At 37.3% G+C, this 19,926-nt stretch overlaps 1 protein-coding gene across 1 annotated transcript in view; it reads left to right on the top strand.

The window, feature by feature from the left end:
• The window catches only part of KAT6B (lysine acetyltransferase 6B), a 92,037-nt gene that overhangs the window by 30,534 nt on the left and 41,577 nt on the right, over positions 1 to 19,926 (top strand). Inside the window, 1 exon segment of the mRNA XM_010714372.3 lies at positions 17,091 to 17,199. Coding sequence (XP_010712674.2) covers positions 17,091 to 17,199 — 109 coding nt within the window.

The following is a 19,926-nucleotide window of genomic DNA, read 5'->3' as shown; positions in this document are numbered from 1 at the left end:
TCCCTTTATGTCTTCTGCTTTGCTTACAAAGCTTTTCCTTAAGGTATACATAATTGTCTTCTCAGATGACTTTAAAAAAAGAAAAAAAAAAATCGATCTGTGGGCAGGGATATGACTGTAAAACTGGAGGTAGAGGAGAGGTTTGAGGAGAGCATTCCCTATAGAAGATGTAAGGTTTGGATAGAGAGGGAAGAACAGGGATTAAATGACAAAGAATTACCATGAGAAGTGAAGATTGATGTACATAATGTTAGACAAGTTAAATCATCAGGTTCAATATCTTTGTAACTCTGTGTATATATATTTCTATATCCAAAGACTAGATAAATTTAGAATAGTTCAAGTCCAACTACTTGACTGCTTCAGAGCTGACAAAAAGTTAAAGTGTGTTATTGAGGACATTGTCCAAATGCATCCTGAACACTGACATGCCTTGGGGCATCACCCTCTTAGGCAGAAACCATTCCTGTGTTTGATTGCCCTGGTGGTGAAACAGTTTTCCTTAATGCTGAGTCTGAGCGTTCCCTGGTGCAACTTTGTGCCATTCCCAGGAGCAGAGCCTGACACCTCGCTCTGTTTCCTCTATTCTTGACTTAAAATACTTTTTATTCCAAAATAGAGTTGTGCTACACTTATGTCATTGTTACTACAAAACATCATGTGGTCATTGATAGAATTCAAAAGTACGTACTAGCAAGGACTACATACACTCACTGAAAAGCTACCACATACTATAATGAATGTGCCTCACAATGCCAAACAAAAATAATCATTCCCCTAAAAGCCCTTTTTCTTGCTTTAGCAAAGCATGTAGTTTATATTTAAACTCAGTAAGATAATTCTAATTTTAATATAATGGAAAACATTACATTGATGTAGGATACTACATTACACCTTTCTTCATATTCCTCAGATGTGATTGATAAACATGATGTGGATGCAGGCACTCTGCACTTCTGTTCCAGGATCTAGTGAAACAGTAAGATGTGCTTGGCCATGCATTTTAAGGAACTCTGCTTGTTCTGATTGATGCCCAAGAGCAGATCAGCACACTAGCATTTCTTCCTCAATATTGTTGTTTTTTTCAAGGGCATTATTAGCAATGGGGAAATAGTCGAGCAGAATTCTCCTCAACTTCACTGAAGCATAGCTCGTCGTGGGTGGTCTTTGATTTATGTGGGTGAGGAAAGGAAAGCACATTTTAAAATAAATGTTCTTTCATCTGATAACTACTTACTTTATTGACACCTTGTGTTTAGGGATTTAAACTGCTTCTGTGGTTTGAGAGCTCTGTCAATTCTGAGCTTGCTTCACTGATCTCTCATCACCCACGTTCTGTGTAGTAGCTTGCTTCAGCTGAAGTTTGTGTTTCTACCATAGCTCCAGTATACGCTCAAGGACACCAGTGCTAGGAAGCAGCTGTCAACTCTGCATGTGTCGGGAACCCGAGGCAAGGCTTTGGGTTCAGTTTGTCTGTATGACGTATAATTTTGAGGATGGTATTCAGATTGTGCTTTTTCTGTTGAAGCTCTGGCTGATAGCACTTGGGCAGTTTATTGCTGTTTGTTTTGCTCGAGGCTGGCGATGGTTCGCAGTGATCTTCACTTCCAGCTGTGATACTTGCAATACGGTCCTTTACTCTAGGAGATTATCTTGGCTATTTGCAGGCTTGTGTAAACAAGATATCTCCATCCAGTTCTTCATGAACAGGTCCCTTTTTAAAACTTGATAACTTCACCTTGTTAGGAGCGTAAACAGCGAGTCTGGTCTATTGGTTAATAACTCCTGTAATGCAGATGCGGGGAATATGTGGACTTACTGTCCTTCAACACAGTCATTCGTGTTTTGATTTCTTGGAATGCATCTGTAGCCAGCTGATAAACATATTTGAGGAAACTTCCTGTGCTGTACTTGTTCACTGAAAATACAGCCCTTTTTCTGGGGCCCACTTAGGTGTGTACAGGCTGGGTTCGTCTCAAGATCCCAAAAGCTTCTGGGCTGCATCTGTACATTCCTGTGTCGGCGTCAGCACTCACTGTGTACTTCCTTTGTTGTTTGCTTATTGAAAGCTAGATTAGTTATGCTTAAAATCAACGATTTCCTATTGGGAGGAACTATGCCTCAGGAAAGGGCCAAAGTTTTGACTTCTGTAAGGTTGTTTTAAAATGCAGGGCAATAAAGTTGGACAGGAAAAAAAAAAAACAAACTGTGGCTTTGCAACAGACTGTCAGATTTTGTTTGCGTGGGAAGTTTCCAGCTTCTAGACATTCAGCAGTGTTGCTTTCTTATGAATTATATAGCACTGGAATCAGCAGAGGTGCTTAAGGTAAGATTGGCCCAGTGTACAACAGAAGGAAATATTGGAGCAAAAATATTCTTGCAGGGAAAAATGGTATATTTGGTAAGGCTAGTGGTTGATGACTAGTTGTTATTATTTCTGCTCTCCCACACTTAAAATTGCAGCTAAATTACAACTCTAGTCAATGTCAGTCAGCTGTATTCTGAACTTCTCCCCTTGGCCATGTTTCACTTTTTGGACTTAATTTGTATACTAAACCAAAAATAATACCTATGTTTTAAGGAAACTGGTGGTGAAGAGAGGCCTTTGGAAACATTATTGCTGACGGAGGGATGGCTCTATCTCCATCTCTGACCTTTTGGGTAGTGGTAGAGGCAATAGAGCTGAATTGATATACCTATTGAACTAGATGTTTGTATGTTATTCTAGGTGAGTTAAGACCATGGGTACGCTGAGAGAGGAGGAGTGTTGGGGTTGTGGATGTGAGCACAAGGGATATAGTTTGAGAATTTGGAGATGAAGAGATAAGTAATGAAGTGAGAAATGAACTTTCAGTAGCTGTGTCATTTTGGGAAATAAACGATTCATACATGTTCAAGGCTCTAGGTTAAGCTAGCTTTGTTATAAAATTAAATACCTTAAAAATCTCACAGGTTTAAGGGATATAAAATATATATATATCTATAAAATAAAAGGGGAACTCCTTGAATGTTTATTCTTCATAATAACAAAGGCAGCTTTCGTATTGTTTAGGTGAAGGATTTGGATGTTCTGTCCCTTGAGTGCATACGCAGTGGAATTAGCCAGCCAAGATAGCTGTGCACAGTAAGGAGACCACTGAGCTGTTCAATGTGATTTCTCTGCCCTTTCTGTCCTCTTCTCTCCTATCCTGTTCCCATTATACAAAAACAATTTCAAGAAAATGCATTTCTCTTATTTGTGTACCTTAATGGAAGATGCAACAATGCTGGAAATTGCTTTATTTTATTTAAAGAGAATAACATGGTTCAGGAGTTGTGTAAGCTCTCCTTTTTTTGGCTACAGACAGACGGAATATCAAGTAGACAGCCCAGATCTTGCTTTGGTTACATTTTTTGGCATGTGTTCTTAAGAGATTACCCCTGGAATTTCTTATGTATACAACTCCTCCACTCCCGGTCCTTTTAGTACAAAGCATGATTCTTGTCTGAAAATGGTATAGAGATATTCTTGATCTGCAAAGCCCCCCAGAAATTGGGGGAGGGGAGCAAAGTGTTTTCCAGTGATTGGGATGAAAAAGTTGAACGTTTATTTTTGTATTACTTACTAGTGAAGTGCACTCACTTGCATTTTGTTGCTGTTGTAAGCTTCTCCATTTGTTTTGGCTTTCTGGAAAGTAAATGCATGCATATATAATTAAAACGGGAATCAGCCTAGGTTGTTTTCCTCAGTAGGGGGTGCAAATAGTTTTACAGCTTGTCATGACTACAGCTTTATTTTCTGAAGGTGCAAGCAATTACCCTGTTGATTTAGCTGTGCACTTGGTATCAATACCCTGTGCTGTGCATACAGAGTGATCAGTGTCACATTGAGTGCTGCATGCTAGGATCCATCTAACATGGCTCTGTAACACTAAGCCCAGGGGGGACTAGCAGCATGAGCAGCAGTTTGCTTTTGACAGCAGAATGTCCTTGTTGCTATTGATTGGGTTGTTCAGTGAAGTGAAAAGACATTGATCCAGCTTTAAACTGGTAGTTATATGATAATCCTGGAGATGAATGAGTATCAAGTGAGGTATTGCTGGAGGGAGGTGGCATGGAGGAAATCCAATACTGTTGTTTGTTTTTTTTTTTCCTGTGGATGTAGTTAGTAACAGGCTAATGATACTTTAAAAATGTGTTTTATTATACAGATCTACACTAAATTAAATGCAACTAATAAATATGAAACAGATCTTTCTTATGAAAGTCATTATGAAAAGTCATGAATTTTTTTGCAGTGCTGGCATCCAGATAGAGAATATGTATTAACTTTGTCCTGTATTTTCACATTTGAAATCATGTATCTGTGTTGTACAAAGGCTGTATGTTTTTTTTTAATTAGACAAGTGCCCGCCCCCTCCACCTCTCACCCCTCCCTGATGCTAGGAAACACATCCAGAATCATAGTATTAGCAACAAATGTGGCTCTTAGCTGTTCTCCCTGTTAGTGGCTTGTGGTAGCTGTTAGAATGCCTTCATTCCTAGCTTCCCTGTTTTAATGGGGTTTAGTATATAACAAAGCTATTCGTTCTCATCACTCACTTTTAGTTTACCTTGAACAATAAACTTTACTTTTTCCACTGAATAACTGTCAAACCTCTTATGTTCATATGAATACAGACTCAATAAATTGCAGTAATATGATTAAAGATTACATAAATCTGTGGTGGTTGTGCATGGGCTGTCAATGATAAAAGATTTGAAGAGACCTTTTCAGAGCCATGTTCTCTAGCAGTAGAAATACCCAACTCTTTCAGGGTAGGGTGAGGTTTGTTGGTGTGCTAGGTTTTATTTTGCTGTCATCAGGAAAGGAGAAGGGCCTATGGCTTCTGCTATGAAAATGGAAGCTAGAGAGACTACAGTGGTGGTGTTCTTCCTGAGTGCATTCGAAATTTCTTGATTCTTTGCTGGACAGGAGGGAAGAGAGATGAGGAGAGCTGTGTTTAGTGATCAGTAGCAGTGGAACTCTCACCCATGAACTTTTCTAGCGGAAAGAAAGGAGGAACTGCTGTTCTTAAGTATTTAATAAATAATGGTACTAAACCTCTGTTAATTATTATAAACTCATTAATTTTGCCAAACTGCAGCAAGTATAAGTTATCTTATAGGTTTCTTAAAAGAGCAAATGTATTTTCATTATCTGTAATGAAATTTTAAAAGCACTTTAAGAGGAATGGACTTTTTAACCCCATCTGTGTACCACTCTCAACTTGTCTCGTGAGGAGAATCTTCAGGATGCACTACTATGTTCCTTAGTGTGCGCGCTGTGGTTCTTGCTAAACAAAATCTACCTAAATCAACTGAGATCTGTACTGAGTGGGCAGTAGAAGTTCATCGTCTGTCTGTGAAGAAAAGATTATTTGTTGTGATAGAGAAGTACTGCTCCTTTTTGCCTGCTCTCAATTCTCATGAGGAATAAATTGTGGCACTCCAGCTACAATGCAGAAGGATCCAGGAAGATGTGTGCAAGTATTTGTTCCCCCCAGCAGCACCAGGACTGCTTATTAAAAGAGGCAGAATGCATGATTGGGAAAAATGTAGACCCTTTACAGATGTCTTGAACAACTGACACCTCCCTGCTGCACCCAGCTGTAGTGGAAGAAAGTGAACTGTTACTGTATAAGTAGTTGTTTCATAGATCTGTATTGTTTTTCTTTCTGTGTCATACTGCAGAACCACATGCTTGTCTGTCAGTGTTGGGACTTAGGTAGCTGCTTTTTAAAGCCTTGTGGGTGTTGAAAAGAAGACTTCCGGAGTACCAGCTTGATTCATCACTACCCACGAATCAGTTCTTCTGCCTGTCGTTGTGGTCATCACTTAATTAGTTAGAGCACATCAGCCATTTTGGATTTGAATGCAGTATCATGGAGTTCTACAGAGAGAATTAAAAAAAATATATGCTACTGGAAAATAATTTTTTCTGTCTTCATGTCTGCCTTTCTTAGAGTATATTTTGAACTGCTAATTTGAATTAATTATATATCAACTGTTTGGCAAGTTAGAAATGTAAAATCTGAGACTATTATGCGGAGATATGTGGTTCTTATGTGATGTAATTAGTACTAGATCCATTCCAGATGAGAAGTCAGTCACTGCTCCTATTATAATCTCAAATAGGAATGTTAGTGAATAAGTTTTGTGATTCAGGTATGTGTTTCTGAAGTTCTGCTTCTGTCAAACATCATTTAAACAGTCTGTCATTACGAAATATGAGAGATGAGAATGAGAAGTTATTTTCTGATGCTGGGTTCATTTGCCAGGTTCACTTGATTCATGTATTCTGGCTTTTAAAGTTTAAGATTTGCTGGATTTTGAGTAATAAAATTTTTTTATATGTGCAGTATTAATACTTTTCCCCTTCCTACCCCTCCTCTTTATCTTCCTCTCATTGTGTTTTGTCACTGTCATCTCTCTTCAAATATAGATTTATTTCTCATACAAATTCTTGTTTTCTTTGGCAGGAGCTAGAGGCAAGTCTGTGTGAAATTACATAATGTCTGAAAAGTTATGTTCATGATTAATTAGCCTATCATAAAATGATTTTGGTGTGTGGAATAACTAGATCATACTTTTTATTTATTTGGCACTGGTAGTAGGCACTCGGTCAGATCAAGTACTTCAGAGTGCTTTCTATTAACTGCTATATACATTACCTGATTTATATTTGGGAGGTGAAGTATACTTTTTTTTTATTGGTCAATTAATGCGAACCTTGCATTCAGGTTCAAATAAACTTTAAGAGAAACTAGCCTTGACTGCAACTGTGTCTTATTTCTTAGTAATTTATACTTATTTGCTTAAAGCTGAGCAACTTTTAAATGGCATGTTCAAAAAGTTTTTACATGAAGCTTTAAAACAAGGAAAAAGGGGGGAAGGGGAGAATTACATGTTATATCCGAACTACATTGACATCAATGGCACAATTCTCAGACTGAAGCAGAATCAGTATCTCATCCAGGGTTTTAAGTCTGGGGAAGACTTTCTCTCTAACTCATACTGCAGTTTTACCTTTTTTCTTCTTGTCTTTCAAGAAATCTGTTTAGAACATAGTTTGACTATACTGGAAATACTAACATGCCGATGTCAGATCTTGCAGAAGTTGACTTGGTTAGCAAGACTTCTGTGAGTGATGGAGGCTTTTAGGTTACAATCTAAGCATCAAATTAAAGAGAGGAAGCAAGATCTGTTCTGCAATTCTTTATTCTTCAGAAATTAAGTGATCTGGATTTTAGACAAGTAGTGTTCAAAAACTTTCCTACACTCCTCTAAAATCATGCATCACTTTTATGTCATTTAACTGATATCTCCCAAACTTTTCCTTTTGCAAAACTGAGGGAGATGCTGTATTCATCCTAAATAATACTTATTTAAGTTAGCTTTGCTGTTGAAGAACACCAGATGTAATTTCAGTTTTTGTTCTTTTGAGGGCCTTCTTCTGTGTGCTTAGGGAACCTACTGTAAGCATTTAATATAAATAGATTATATTAAAAACAAGCAAATTAAGCCACTGAAGGACAAGAGGCGCAAAACAACCTTTATGCTTAGAAATAGGCTCATCTTCTTGCTTGTGTCTTGGGATCCACTGTCTCCTTGTTCTGTGTTGTTAAGGGAAATATTTTTCTCACGCTGACTTATAAAGTAGCCTGAAGTGTGTAAAGAGTCTGTAGAGATCAGATTTTTAGCACTTGAAGATCATTTAAAAAAAAGACCTCAACAGAGTACGTGAAGTAAAAAAAAATGACCTCCTTGGCCTTACACTTGGCCTTACACGTTCATCCAGTTGTGCAGGGTATTTGGTGATCTAGGCAGGGTAGTTTTCTTCGTGCTGCTGCTTTTCTTTCCATTGGGATAGTGCATGACCTCTGTGTGAAGTAAGAGGCAAGGGGAAATCTAGAAGATCCACTCATACAGTGGAATCCTGCAGTATGTTTTTCTGTGTCGGTATGCTCTTATCCCAGCCGTGCTCTGAAATTAAATCAAAGTGTTGAGGCATATAAGATAATTTGTATTGGAGGTAGAGTATGATAGGGAAGGCCTCTTTGTTGTAGAAGGGAGTGTCCCTCAGTTGTGAATGAGGTTGTAGGTGCAGGTTATTCCACTGCTTAATTCTGTTAATAGCAATGACTCCTTGTTATGCTGAAGTAATCCTCTTGGTGTTGGAGGGAGTTGCTTTGCTTCTGAATGCTGCAAGACTTCCTTTTCAAAATTGGGCCAGCAACAACAGTATTGTTGGATTGACCTGTTAGGCTTTTTATGTTCTTTCCTTCAGTTAAGCCATTTGATGGAGTGTTTCTTGCCATCATCTGTACGTCATCAGTTGCTATTGTTGGTAGAGAACGTAACCTTCTTGAAGGATGGCTTAAAAATCCCTTGCAAAACTATAGCAGGCTAGTTGTTGCTGCTTTGCTATTATGTTTCTCTTCTATTTCTGCTGTGCTCATTCTGATGCTATACCTTGCATCCATTCCCTTAGTAGGATGGAAGATCAGTGCTATTGGTAGGACAGAGGATACCTCTTGGACTTCATGGCTTTTGCTTGATACTATGCAGTAGGTAGATGAAAACTAGGGTTTGAGAGACTGACTGGTTCATTTCCAAGAGTCATGCAATACAAATTACTGCTATCTTTTCTTTTTTATTCACCCATTCCTCTCCTTAAATATAATGGTTTAAGCAAAGTCTCAAATCTGTTCCCTTAAAGAGGCTTTTATGTAATTTTATTTAATAAGCACATTTGGAAACCTTTCCAAGAAAAGTTCGGCCTCCTGTGAAATATTGGCTTTGTTCTGAGCTGTTTGTGTTCCAGTTTACGTATCAGGGCTGGCTATTTTTTTAGTTCCAGTTTACAGAGTAGTGTTTTATTGTATTCACATGGAGAGAACTTTCATTTTATAAATACAGGATTTATTTATTTATTTATTTTGTAATTGTAAGATTGTCTTAATTTGAGGTGAGGGGAGAAGGTCTTCCATATTGCACATTTCCTATAAACATGAAGAAACAGGGACCAGTAGAGCGATCTGTTTTATTTTATTTGGAATGCCAGCCCCTTAAATAATTTTTTGGGATGTAGGACGCCTTTACTTCTTCATTTTTATTATCCCTCTGCCATGGGTTTCAGCAGCTAATCAAGTGAAAAACTGCTATTCTCTTTGCTCTTGTATAAAATACACTGTATGTACTTTACAGGTCTAGCAGACTTTCAGTGACACTTAGTCATGTAAATTTGGAAGTCTGTGAGTAACTTGAAAGTTTTGGCTGTTTGAATAAATTGCATTTCTCTCCCAGGAATAGAATTTGGTTCATCTGATGGAAAAATAAGCTGTTCTCCTTTAATTCAGTTATTTGACTAGCTTTCACCCTTTTCAGAAAGCAGATCAGGAATGAGCTTATTTTTAAATACTTAAACAGTAGATTCGATTCTCCATAGCTCACCTGGTTGAGTAACATTTTAGCACCATTCTTTTCAGCAAATAAAAACCAGTGATGTGGCAATGGCAAGATTGGTGGCATGCTGCTGTTCCTTTTGCCCATGGGAATATAGGGTGTTAGTCATGGTAATTCTTTAATACTAGGGACTCTCTAGGAAAGGTGACTGTCTTAACAATGATGTAATTTGTATTATGTCCTTAAAATAAATGATTTGTCAGAAAGAATGTCAAATTCTAGATAAATTATAATAAAAATACCTTTTCTTAACTTAAAAAAAATAAAAAAAAAAAAAGAAAAACTTTTCAGAGCATCCCAGTCCTGTGAAGCCCCAGCTTCTGAATTTGGTGTAGTAGTGGTGCTCAAATTTGGATAGTCCTGACAGTAAACTAACCCAAAGAGTAAACTAAATAATATATGCATGTGAGCAACTTAATATGGAATTAAATATTTTCCCTGAGTAATTAGCATCAAGATACCTAATAATTATCCCATGTCACAATGCAAACATATTAGACGCTTATGAAGGATGACTTTGCTAATAAGTTATGAGTAAAAATGTGCATATATACAAACATCCAAATAAACATAACTTTATGCCAACCAAGTGTATGATGCTGGAGTTTTTTTAATCTACCTACAGGCAATACTTTCTCCAATGAGTGTCAGAATTGGCATTCCTATTGGATCAGGCTTATGAACCACAACACTGTTTACCTGCTTGTGGTTACCTGTGTAACAATTCATCCCAGTTGCACTGTGTTAAGAGGTAGAGTTTGGAGTTAGGAAATAATACAATCTCATTCTAACAACTGTATGTATTTGTGACCAAAAACAAGCCCCTGAAAACAAATATCAAACTAACAGAACGAATATACACCAATGGGTTTCATGACAAAAAGGCTGGAAATCTCATAGGCATACGAAGAAGGAAATGATAAGCAGGATTTTAACAAGCTGGGTACTTACCCACTGTTAAGTTACCTCTGAATTAATAATTCAGGGTGGACTTAGAGGTGAGATTCCTTGGAGGGCTGCATACTGATCATGTGGATGATGTGTGATTTACCTACTTTTCATCAGACATATTGTGGCATTGTGGTTGATGATGTAGAAGGTGAAATCATGATAGATCAATGTTTTAAGGCTCCAGTGTATTCTTTTTGTGGCAGTGAGGGAGTGCACAAGGAATAATGGAAATGTGTGTTGCTCAAGGAATCTAGATTGGATTTAAAGGATTGAGTTTCATGGGACAGTGAAGAGCTAAATCTCTTCTAACTTTGAAGGAAGAACTTAAGCTGCATAAAAAGATATCACCTGGAGTACGGCCCAGTGCTTTGACTAATGATGGCTATGTAAGGTGTAATGCAACTGTGTAATCTGCATGGCTGGATTTGCAAGAGTGATTTTGCTGTGGGAGTCAATGGACTCTGTCAGAAAGTGCATGAAGGAAAAGAAGTCAGTTGTTGGTATGCTTGAGGATATTTTGTTTCAAATTAAAGAAGAAAGAAAAAATAAAGGAAAACACTAAAAGTCTCCCCAGAAAAGCCTGAAAAGCTTTTAGCAAGAAACTGAAGTACAAGCTGTGCAAGCTGTATAGGTTTTGGATCCAGTTGTTGATTTTGATATATACAATTAAGGGAACAGAAAGGATGAAGTTTGAAGTTGGAGAAGGAAAAAAAAATATATAGGTTGTGGAGCATTTCTGATTTTTTTTTCAATTTGTATTTTAAAACTGGTATTTAAAAATCCAATATCCTGTAAGATGAGTCTGAACATACCACGTTGTTTTTGGATCTGAGTTACTTTTGTCTAGTTTTCTATATACGGTAATTTACAAGTACATTTTGAATTTCAGTTATTTTGTTATAGGTGCAGAACCCAAGCAAGAAAGACCCCCATGTGAAGTTTTTTTTCCATTTATAAGGGAAGAGCCTTCTCTCTACTGTATTGCTGCTTAAGTATCTGGGTTCTGTAACTGTTGAAATGATAGCAGAGTATACACATACCAAAAGTATTTTTAGATTGCCAACAATAGTCTTCCATGTCTATTAAACTTGGATTATGGGTTGAAAGCCTTTCCTCTGCAAGCACAGAGGCTTTAAATTGATTCTGTTAAAAATGAAATTTGAGCCTTTAGAGTACTGGGGCATTTATCTGTAATTCTAAGCACCTTTCTCCAGGAGGTGTATCCTGTGGTTTGGGTGTTGGTTTTACAACCAAGTGACTTGTAAATTTTGTTTCAGTGTATATGTTGTTACCAGAAGATTAATGCAGTTTAGCTTATATCAAGTTAATTAAGATGACTGGGACTTGGGAGGAAAAAAATAAAAATAAAAATCAATAATAAAAAATTGTTCATATTTTTCAGGGTGGGAAGGAGCAGGTGAGTTCTCTGTTTTTACACTCCTGACTTTAAAAAAGAAAAAAAAAGATGAAAAGAAAACTTGTTGTAAGGATAATACACGGAATTATTAGCTGAAGAGCAACAAAGAAGCTAGCAGTAACATAGCATGTGTTGTGCACACATTTTCTATGCATAATTTAATCTTAGGTTTGTAAAGTAACCAGTGTGTTGTTCAAGTAGGTCTTTGCCTGTTTAAGAGCTGTAACTTTCTTAAGAGGCAAAAGCAGGGATCTGAGAAGTGGGGGAATGCTTCTCTGCTTGCAGCCACCTGTAGAAGCAGGTCAATTTGTATGTACTTTCAGGAGCTTCCCACATCATCAGGCGTGCTGGCCAGAAGTCAGACTTACGGTTTTCAAGACGTCATCACATTTTCATTAGAAACATGATGTGAGTGACAGTCGTGTGTGCTCACAATCTTCTTCACCAGTCATATGCTGGTTGCTCCATGTGTGTACACAAACAGAAGGTCAGGGGCTGCTTTCAACTCTGAGTTTTAATATCACTGTTGCTGTTGCATGTCTTTGGTGTTGCAAAGCCAAGAAGACACAAATGGGTTCATACATACATATCCTAATTTCTGTACGTATGTAATAATTGAAAGTTCAGGAGGGGAGGATGTGAGCAGTGGAAGCAACTGTGTAGTAGGGAAATTAGAGGTATAAAGCAAAAGAGAAAATGATTATGTATGCTAAAAGTGAAGATGCTCATTTGGAGGGAGAAGCTTCAAAATATAGCTTTTCCTCCACACATTGTTATTTATTGCCATTAATATGTGGTATAAAACTAGTCCAGTTCTTCTGTCTTGCAGCTGCTCTTGAGTTGACTTTTTTCTTTCTGCTTTCTGAATGTGTAAGTCCTCCTCTAATGTTTGTGCAATGTCTAATGTTTTCACGCTTCAGCAGTGCTAATAGCCTGCGTGCCCGTTTCTACCATCACTTGAGCATGTGTGTTTTTACTACATGATGCCTGTATTTATGTGGTACTCTAGAACTAAACATGGGATTTAGTGTGCAGACGTCATCAAGAATTTATTTTAAAAATCAAGCTCTCACGTTTCTTGTAATAAATAGTTCCTGAAATGCAGCATGTGTTTGTTTCAGGTATGGAAAGTAACTCATTTTTTTTCCCCCTCATACAATGGATGTAGTAAGAGAATTTGAGCTGAAAGTACTAATAATACCTTGCCTTGCTTATGATCCAGAGCACCAGTTGAGACTGGAAATGAGTATCTGTGTCTCATTCAGTTTTTGTTTTCCTATATTAATAACAAAGTGATCAGTGAAGACATTCATAGGAGTTCTTGTTCAAGAACTTCTTTAAAAACCCAACAACAGAACTCCATAAAAAAGGTACGCAGCCCTTGAAGACAGAGATTGAGACAAGACTGGTGGATCCTTATAAAGGTCACAGCAGTTCCCATTTTCAACAGCCTCTCTCCTGTTAAAGTCAAAATCTCTTCTCTGCTGTTTCTATTCATGAGATAATGGAAACCTAAAATTGGGGTATCATATTGAAGGCTTTCTGAAAAAGTGTTGTGAGATACAGTAGCAAATGTGAGTGAACATCTGAGGTTTTTGAATTATTGGTTGAACTTCAATTTCTTAGAAGCGTTCGTGAAATTTCTCAGTTTTCTTAATATGCGTAACATTTAATGAGAGTAGGACTTACAACCATAATTGTGTGTACACAGCTAATGCCTGGAAGTTTTAAGACAATCTGTTTAAATCTTCAGAGTACAATAGCAATGCAAAGAATAATTTCTTTGCTTTCAATGGGATTCTAGCTGTGGGTAATTTCACATCCTCAATAAAGACTTTTCAGGACTTAAGATGTGACATCTGGGGCAACAGAACATTATAATGCTTTAAAACTTCTATGGGAATTATAAATGTAGAGAGAAGAACAAACAAGTTTAATCAGTAGAGAAACTAGAATAGGAAAAATAAAAGTTATTTTGGACCAGACTTTTGAAACCAACTATTCTGGCATAAGGTAACTGAAATCCAGCAGAATTTTAACCAAGGATTAATTGTATACATTCTGAGACGCGAACAAGCTTTCCCAATGATGACTGTGATGTATTTTAAAATAATGCTTTGTGAGGAGCCCTGCAAGGACTCTTTGACCTTCATTTGCTTTGTTTTTGGAAGCTTCCTGCCACTTGTAAAGCTCTGGTTGCAAGGCCTCTCAGGCCCCAGGCATTGTCAGCACGTGTCCTAGCCTCATCCCTTGTCCTCTTGCCCCTGACACTGCTTTGCAACCTTCTTTCTCCTAAGCCTCCATGAGCTGTGTGTTTACAGATAGCCACTTCTGACGCCAATTAATGTCATGGCCGCCTGTAAGGGTTACCTGACCCATGGGTGTGTGAAGATTGCGACAGTGGGTTTGTGGGATTCTGTAATACCAAGGATGCAAAGGCTTTTGTTTTTTGAGTTTCTTCATTGCCAAATACTACAAATCAGTGGTGGTAAAGCAAGTATGTACTTATGATTATTTACTTATGTGCATACCTGTCTGTGTGTTTTGAAGAGTTGCTTTCCCGGTACTTCTCCCAGGAGCAGGACTAGCTGACATGGGCAGGCGTTGCTCTGTGGGAAGGCTGTCCTGGGCCATCGGTATCCCAGATCCCAGAAGTTTGTTTCACCTTTTTTTTTGTTCTGTACCCATCAAGGATATCTTGGGCTCCCGGCTGTGCTTGTCAGGGATGCTCAGGGTTCCTGGACTAGGCAGTGTTCTTCTGTGTCAGTACTCACACATGGGTTGCTTTATGTCTGCTCTGTCATAGAGTAACTGGCCAGGCTAGTTTCTGTAAGAGATGAAATGGAATTAACCTTTGTTGGCTAACAATTATTTTTCAGTGGATAATGGTACTTGATGACTATCTTTTAGATGGGAAACTAAAGATTAGACTTGAAAAAATGATACAGGTATGAGAAGAGTTTCTTTGGATTATATGCTGACTGTTAGAAATTATTTTTATCCTAATTGAGCCAGTTATGAGACAGAAATAATATACCAGTGTAATTCTGCTTTAACTATGCAAGTTAAAACAACGTGAAATGAAGTTTTATGTATTTGCTGCTGGTAGCATGTGTATTCTTTTGTCAGTAGTTTGGAGATCAGACCCAGTAATAATCACAGTTATTAATGTAAATGACTCCTAAGTATATACTGGAGCCTGTAAGTTTCTTGAAAACCTATGTGTGAAGTGATAGAGTTTGCAAGCTCTCTATTATTAGGTTTGATGTGGGAACATCAGTCTCTGTAGCCCTGAACTGCCAACAACCTTTGTCCTTTATTTTACCTTCAGTTCAAAAAGGAGAAAAAAAAAAGGAGGGGGAGAGGGGGGAAGGGCATTGAAATAGGGAAGTACATGAATGTTGGCTAATGGACGTGTCTCTCCTAGAGCAAAAAGAAAAAAAAAACTTGGAAAGATAAATGAGATTGCGGACCTGGATTTGTTTCATTGTATGGATTGTATTTGATGTTTTATAAATAATTTATCAGAGCAAGCATTTCTGAAATGGCAGAAGTTCTGTCCTATCAAAGAAAAAGGGAATAGCACAGTTGCCAAAATTAGACTTCTACTGGATTTCAGTTTAAAAAAAAAAAATCTTTAAAATGATCTATATTAAATCTCAAGCAGAAGTTGAATTTCACAAGACACTGCAAAGTGAACACTTTAATTTGCATACATCCAGACCATTTTTCTATTACTATCATTATTGATATAAGATATTTGTTTAATCACTCAGATTTTTCATCATTTGTATTTTTTTAGGTCAGTACTATTTTCCAGTAAATACAAGTATGTTAAATCTATAATGATAAAACGTATTGTAGAATTATGATCTCTTACTGGTGAGAATAGTTAAATTCTCATTTATCAGTAGATGTATTACTTTAAAGTTACAGGTGAAAAGTGCTATGGTGCTCTCTCATCTATAGAATTAGTGGTATCACCTGATGCTATCCCGCCCCAACTGACAACTTTCAGAAAAAGTCCCTTTCCCCTCTGAGGTGATTTTGAAGAATACTCCCCAAAACAACCATTGTGCTCTTTCCGAAACAGCAACAGAGCACAGATTTGTAGGTCAAATAGAGATGGTCTGCCATGTTGTAGAAATATTGTGGTATATACTGGAAAAGAAAATAGTGGAGTTGAAAACAAGGTGTTATCAATTCAATATGTAACACACTGCTGCTCGTTTAAACCCAGAAACTATGAATATGTGAAGGAAACTATGCAACTATTTTGACTTCTTCAGTTTTTGGTGCTGGCTGCTAGAAGTCAATCTGGGAGGGTACTCTTCATTATTGCACATGTCTGCTGAAGAAAAAGTGCACCTAGTTGTACTTGTTACAAATCTGTTTACAGATACTCTTCGTAGACTCTTTAATATTTGGATGATGCAGGTAACTAGTTTCATGAACGCTGAAATTTAATGCAGAAAATGTTTTGAGATGTAAATCTCTGGTAATTTGTCATATTCCGCATAAGGAAGTAAATTTGGGGACGTAAATTTGCAAAGGTTTTTGTTGTTTTTGAGGGAAGAAGTTATGTGTATTACTTGCAGATATTGGAAGATTTGCATATTTGTTTTATTCTGGCTGCATGTGATATTTGATGGGACTCATCGACTGGAAGAAATCAATGAAACAGGTGTCTTCAACTTAAGCTGGTGGTTTCAGAGAGGAGTGCCAGGAAGTTATCAGTTGGCTGTTAAAATGTCAGTTTTAAGACACTTTATTGCATTTTTTTTCCTCTATCTCCCTATGGAAAGGAAATTTATTCAGCTGTAATAAAACCCAATTTGTATCTTAATCTTTTGAGTACTGTTACAGCTGAACAAGTAATTTCTCTGCATTCTAAAGTTTAAATGGTATGTTCAAGAATGATGTCCTGAAGTTCTTCCTGGATTTCTTTCCTTAATGCTAGTTTGCACTGGAGAGGTTTATGTGGGTTAGTATGCAAGGATGTTAATTATGGGTTAACTTTTTTTAAGATGATAACCTTTGTTATTCTCAAATAAGTAAAATGGATGTTCATCTTGGTAATGAGCATGTAGTACATCAAAGTGTCAGTTAAGACCAATTCAAGTTAATGAGAGAGAAAAGGCTGCTGAGAATGGTTTGTATGTGCTCATAGTTTGAGAAAAAACTATTTTTTGCTTAATAAAACTAACTATGCCTGTTTCTTTTTTTTTAAATCTAGCCCCGGGCTGATCCCATCCCCATATGTAGCTTTTGTTTGGGAACAAAAGAATCAAATCGTGAAAAGAAACCAGAAGAGCTGTTGTCTTGTGCAGACTGTGGCAGCAGTGGTAAGTTGGCTGAATTTACAAATACTATAAATGCGCATATATAAATCTGTTTTTAGGTGTTAAAATATTTTTTTAACATTTGATTGTCATCTTTTCTTCAAACAGGGATTGAGAGCTAGGATGAAGTATGTAGGAACAGGTGGAAGAAACAGAGGTTTCTCTTTGGCTAAAATTTTATCATATGGACAATGACCAATGAGATATTTGAGTTTGTAGGCCCATGTGATGAGTAAATTTGTAGGGAAGCCATACTTGCAAATTGCTGGATTTGTTTGATTGTTTGGGATGTAGATTTGATCTGAGGGCTCAGTTTTGCACTGTGCCACTAACTGATCATCAGAAATTTTGCCTGCACTGATTTGCAATATCTAAGAAGCTGAGTAAGCTGCATAGGGAAATGCTTTTGGCAAAGCTTTTTGCAACATGGCTGAAATACACACAAGCAGTACCGCTTCTGAAAGAGTTGTGAGCTACAATATCTGACTGTTTGGTGCTCTCTTTTTCTGGTCTGGTGCTCATGGTTGTGGGTAAACTGGACTGAGGAACAAATGTATCTGAAAGGTGACAAGTTAGATCAGTTCTCTCGTCCAGTTCACTGCACAGCCGTGCAACCTTCTGTGCTCAAATGAAAATGAAAGAGGTGCTTGGGAGGGAAGTGAGTATGATCCTTTGAAGCCATCACTGCTTTTGAAAAGGCTGGAAATTTAAAGAATTGTTTCAATTTCTTAAAATTCAGAGTGTGTATCTATGATGATTTTGTAGGTGCAGCTGAGGATGACCAATCTTTTGGTACTGCTACAGAAGTACTCAAGTAAAAACAAAACTGTGGATTAAAAATACGTTTTCAGTCAATCAGATACACTTTTCATTGTTCACTTCTGAATCTGTTACCTGGACAGACTTGGGGGGACTGGCTTTTGGGGGGGATCTGATAGTGGTAGGACGAGGATTGAAACAAAAAGAAGGGAGATTTAGATTAGATGTTGGGAAGAAATTGTTTACTTAGAAAATAGTGAGGCACTGGAACAGGCTGTCCCTAGAGGTTATGGATGCCTCACCCATGGAGGCATTCAACACCATATTGAACAGGACTCTGGGAAGCCTGATCTAGTGAGTAGCAACCCTACCTGTGGCAGGGGGCTTAGAACAAGATAATCTTTAATGTTCCCTCCCATCTAAGCTGTTCGATGATTCTGTGACAGATTCCTTTTAACTGAACCAATTGGTTTTCTAGTATATTAAAGCAAACGAAATGAGGAAGTGGCTTCACACTAAACCCTACAGACTTATTTAAACCATCTTATATGTGGCTTACAGGATTCCTGCACTTTCAAATCCGTTTTCTAGTATTTATAGATGTAATAGGGATTTGTGCTTGGTTAGACTAGTATGCAGAGTTTACATTGATCAGATGACTTCAGATATCAGTTCCTCTTCTGTTATGTAGTAATCTTTTCTAGGTCTAAGAACTGTGGAACTGCGGAAGCCTTGACTTTCATGGATCAGCTTCCATTTGAATTAACACTGATACATTCTCTCTGCCTCATTAAGACTAAATTATCTTTAATTATCTCCTTAGATGCATTACATATAAAGAGTGAAATATTGAAACTGCCAATCAGATTGCTGGATGGTTAAACTTTAGCTACTGGTGCCTAACTAAAATAAAACCCAATTTCAGTGCAATGTATAAATAACAAAACTTCATTCAAGTGGAGGCTTATTGTAATTGGATTTATAATTTTACACATCGCAGTATGTTTCAAAGCTTACTGTGTATGAAATTTAAAAGAAGCTGTATTGTGCACAGCAATCATATTGGCGTTCAGTTGATCAGAGATTAAATTGCAGTGCCCACTATTGGCATGTCTTTGCCTCAGGTTTTTCGCTTCAGGTGTTTGTTTCATCAGGTAACACTTCTGCATTCTGAATGCAGAAACTATCTGGTATGCACATCCTCTCTAACATCCTTTGTATTTTGTGGTATTTGGGAGAATAATACATTTGGGTAGTGAAAATGAAATGCTTGCTATGTCATTTTGCACAGGGTGTTTTCTAAGGCAATAAGATGAGGAATATCATATGAGAAAACAAAAGCAAACATGACCTTTTTTTTCCTTCCCTCTCACTGACCTTTGGTTTTGAAAAATCAATAATTTATAAATTCTTACTGGAATGTACAATCAGTTCTAAAAACAAAGAAATTGTTAATTTCTGTTAAACTGTGTGGTGAGAATAAATGGCAGTGTTTTTTGAAATGTTTATTTTTCAAACTTTCCTGGAATTTCTAATTGATTGTTCTTTACTAATAGATTATATCACTGCACTTTATTTTGAGAATGTGATATTTTTACACTATTTATCTTTTAAAGTTTAACAAAAAGTGGATTAGGCCTTGCATACATACTGTAAAAGGAGCCAATTTCAGTGCCAACTTCAGATTCTTAAGTGGCTTCTGCATTCCATCATTCGTGCCTCAGTTTATTAGAAAATGAAAATAGGACATGCTTGAGGATTACTCTGTGTCCTTGTTTGTCGTGCTTTAGCTGTGATGGTTTAAACTGAGAAATAAATAGAGGACAGAGAAAGTCTGAATCACCACCAGCAGCCTGTTACCTGGAAGAAAGTACTTATCCAGTCTCTGACAATGAGAAGAAAGCATTTTGCATGCATATGACATTAGTGCAGCATTGCATCATGAAATCACAAAATCACCAATGTTGGAAA

This window comes from Meleagris gallopavo, chromosome 8, assembly GCF_000146605.3.
Source record: "Meleagris gallopavo isolate NT-WF06-2002-E0010 breed Aviagen turkey brand Nicholas breeding stock chromosome 8, Turkey_5.1, whole genome shotgun sequence".
NCBI lineage: Eukaryota > Metazoa > Chordata > Aves > Galliformes > Phasianidae > Meleagris > Meleagris gallopavo.
This window is presented reverse-complemented; position numbering and strand designations above follow the sequence as displayed.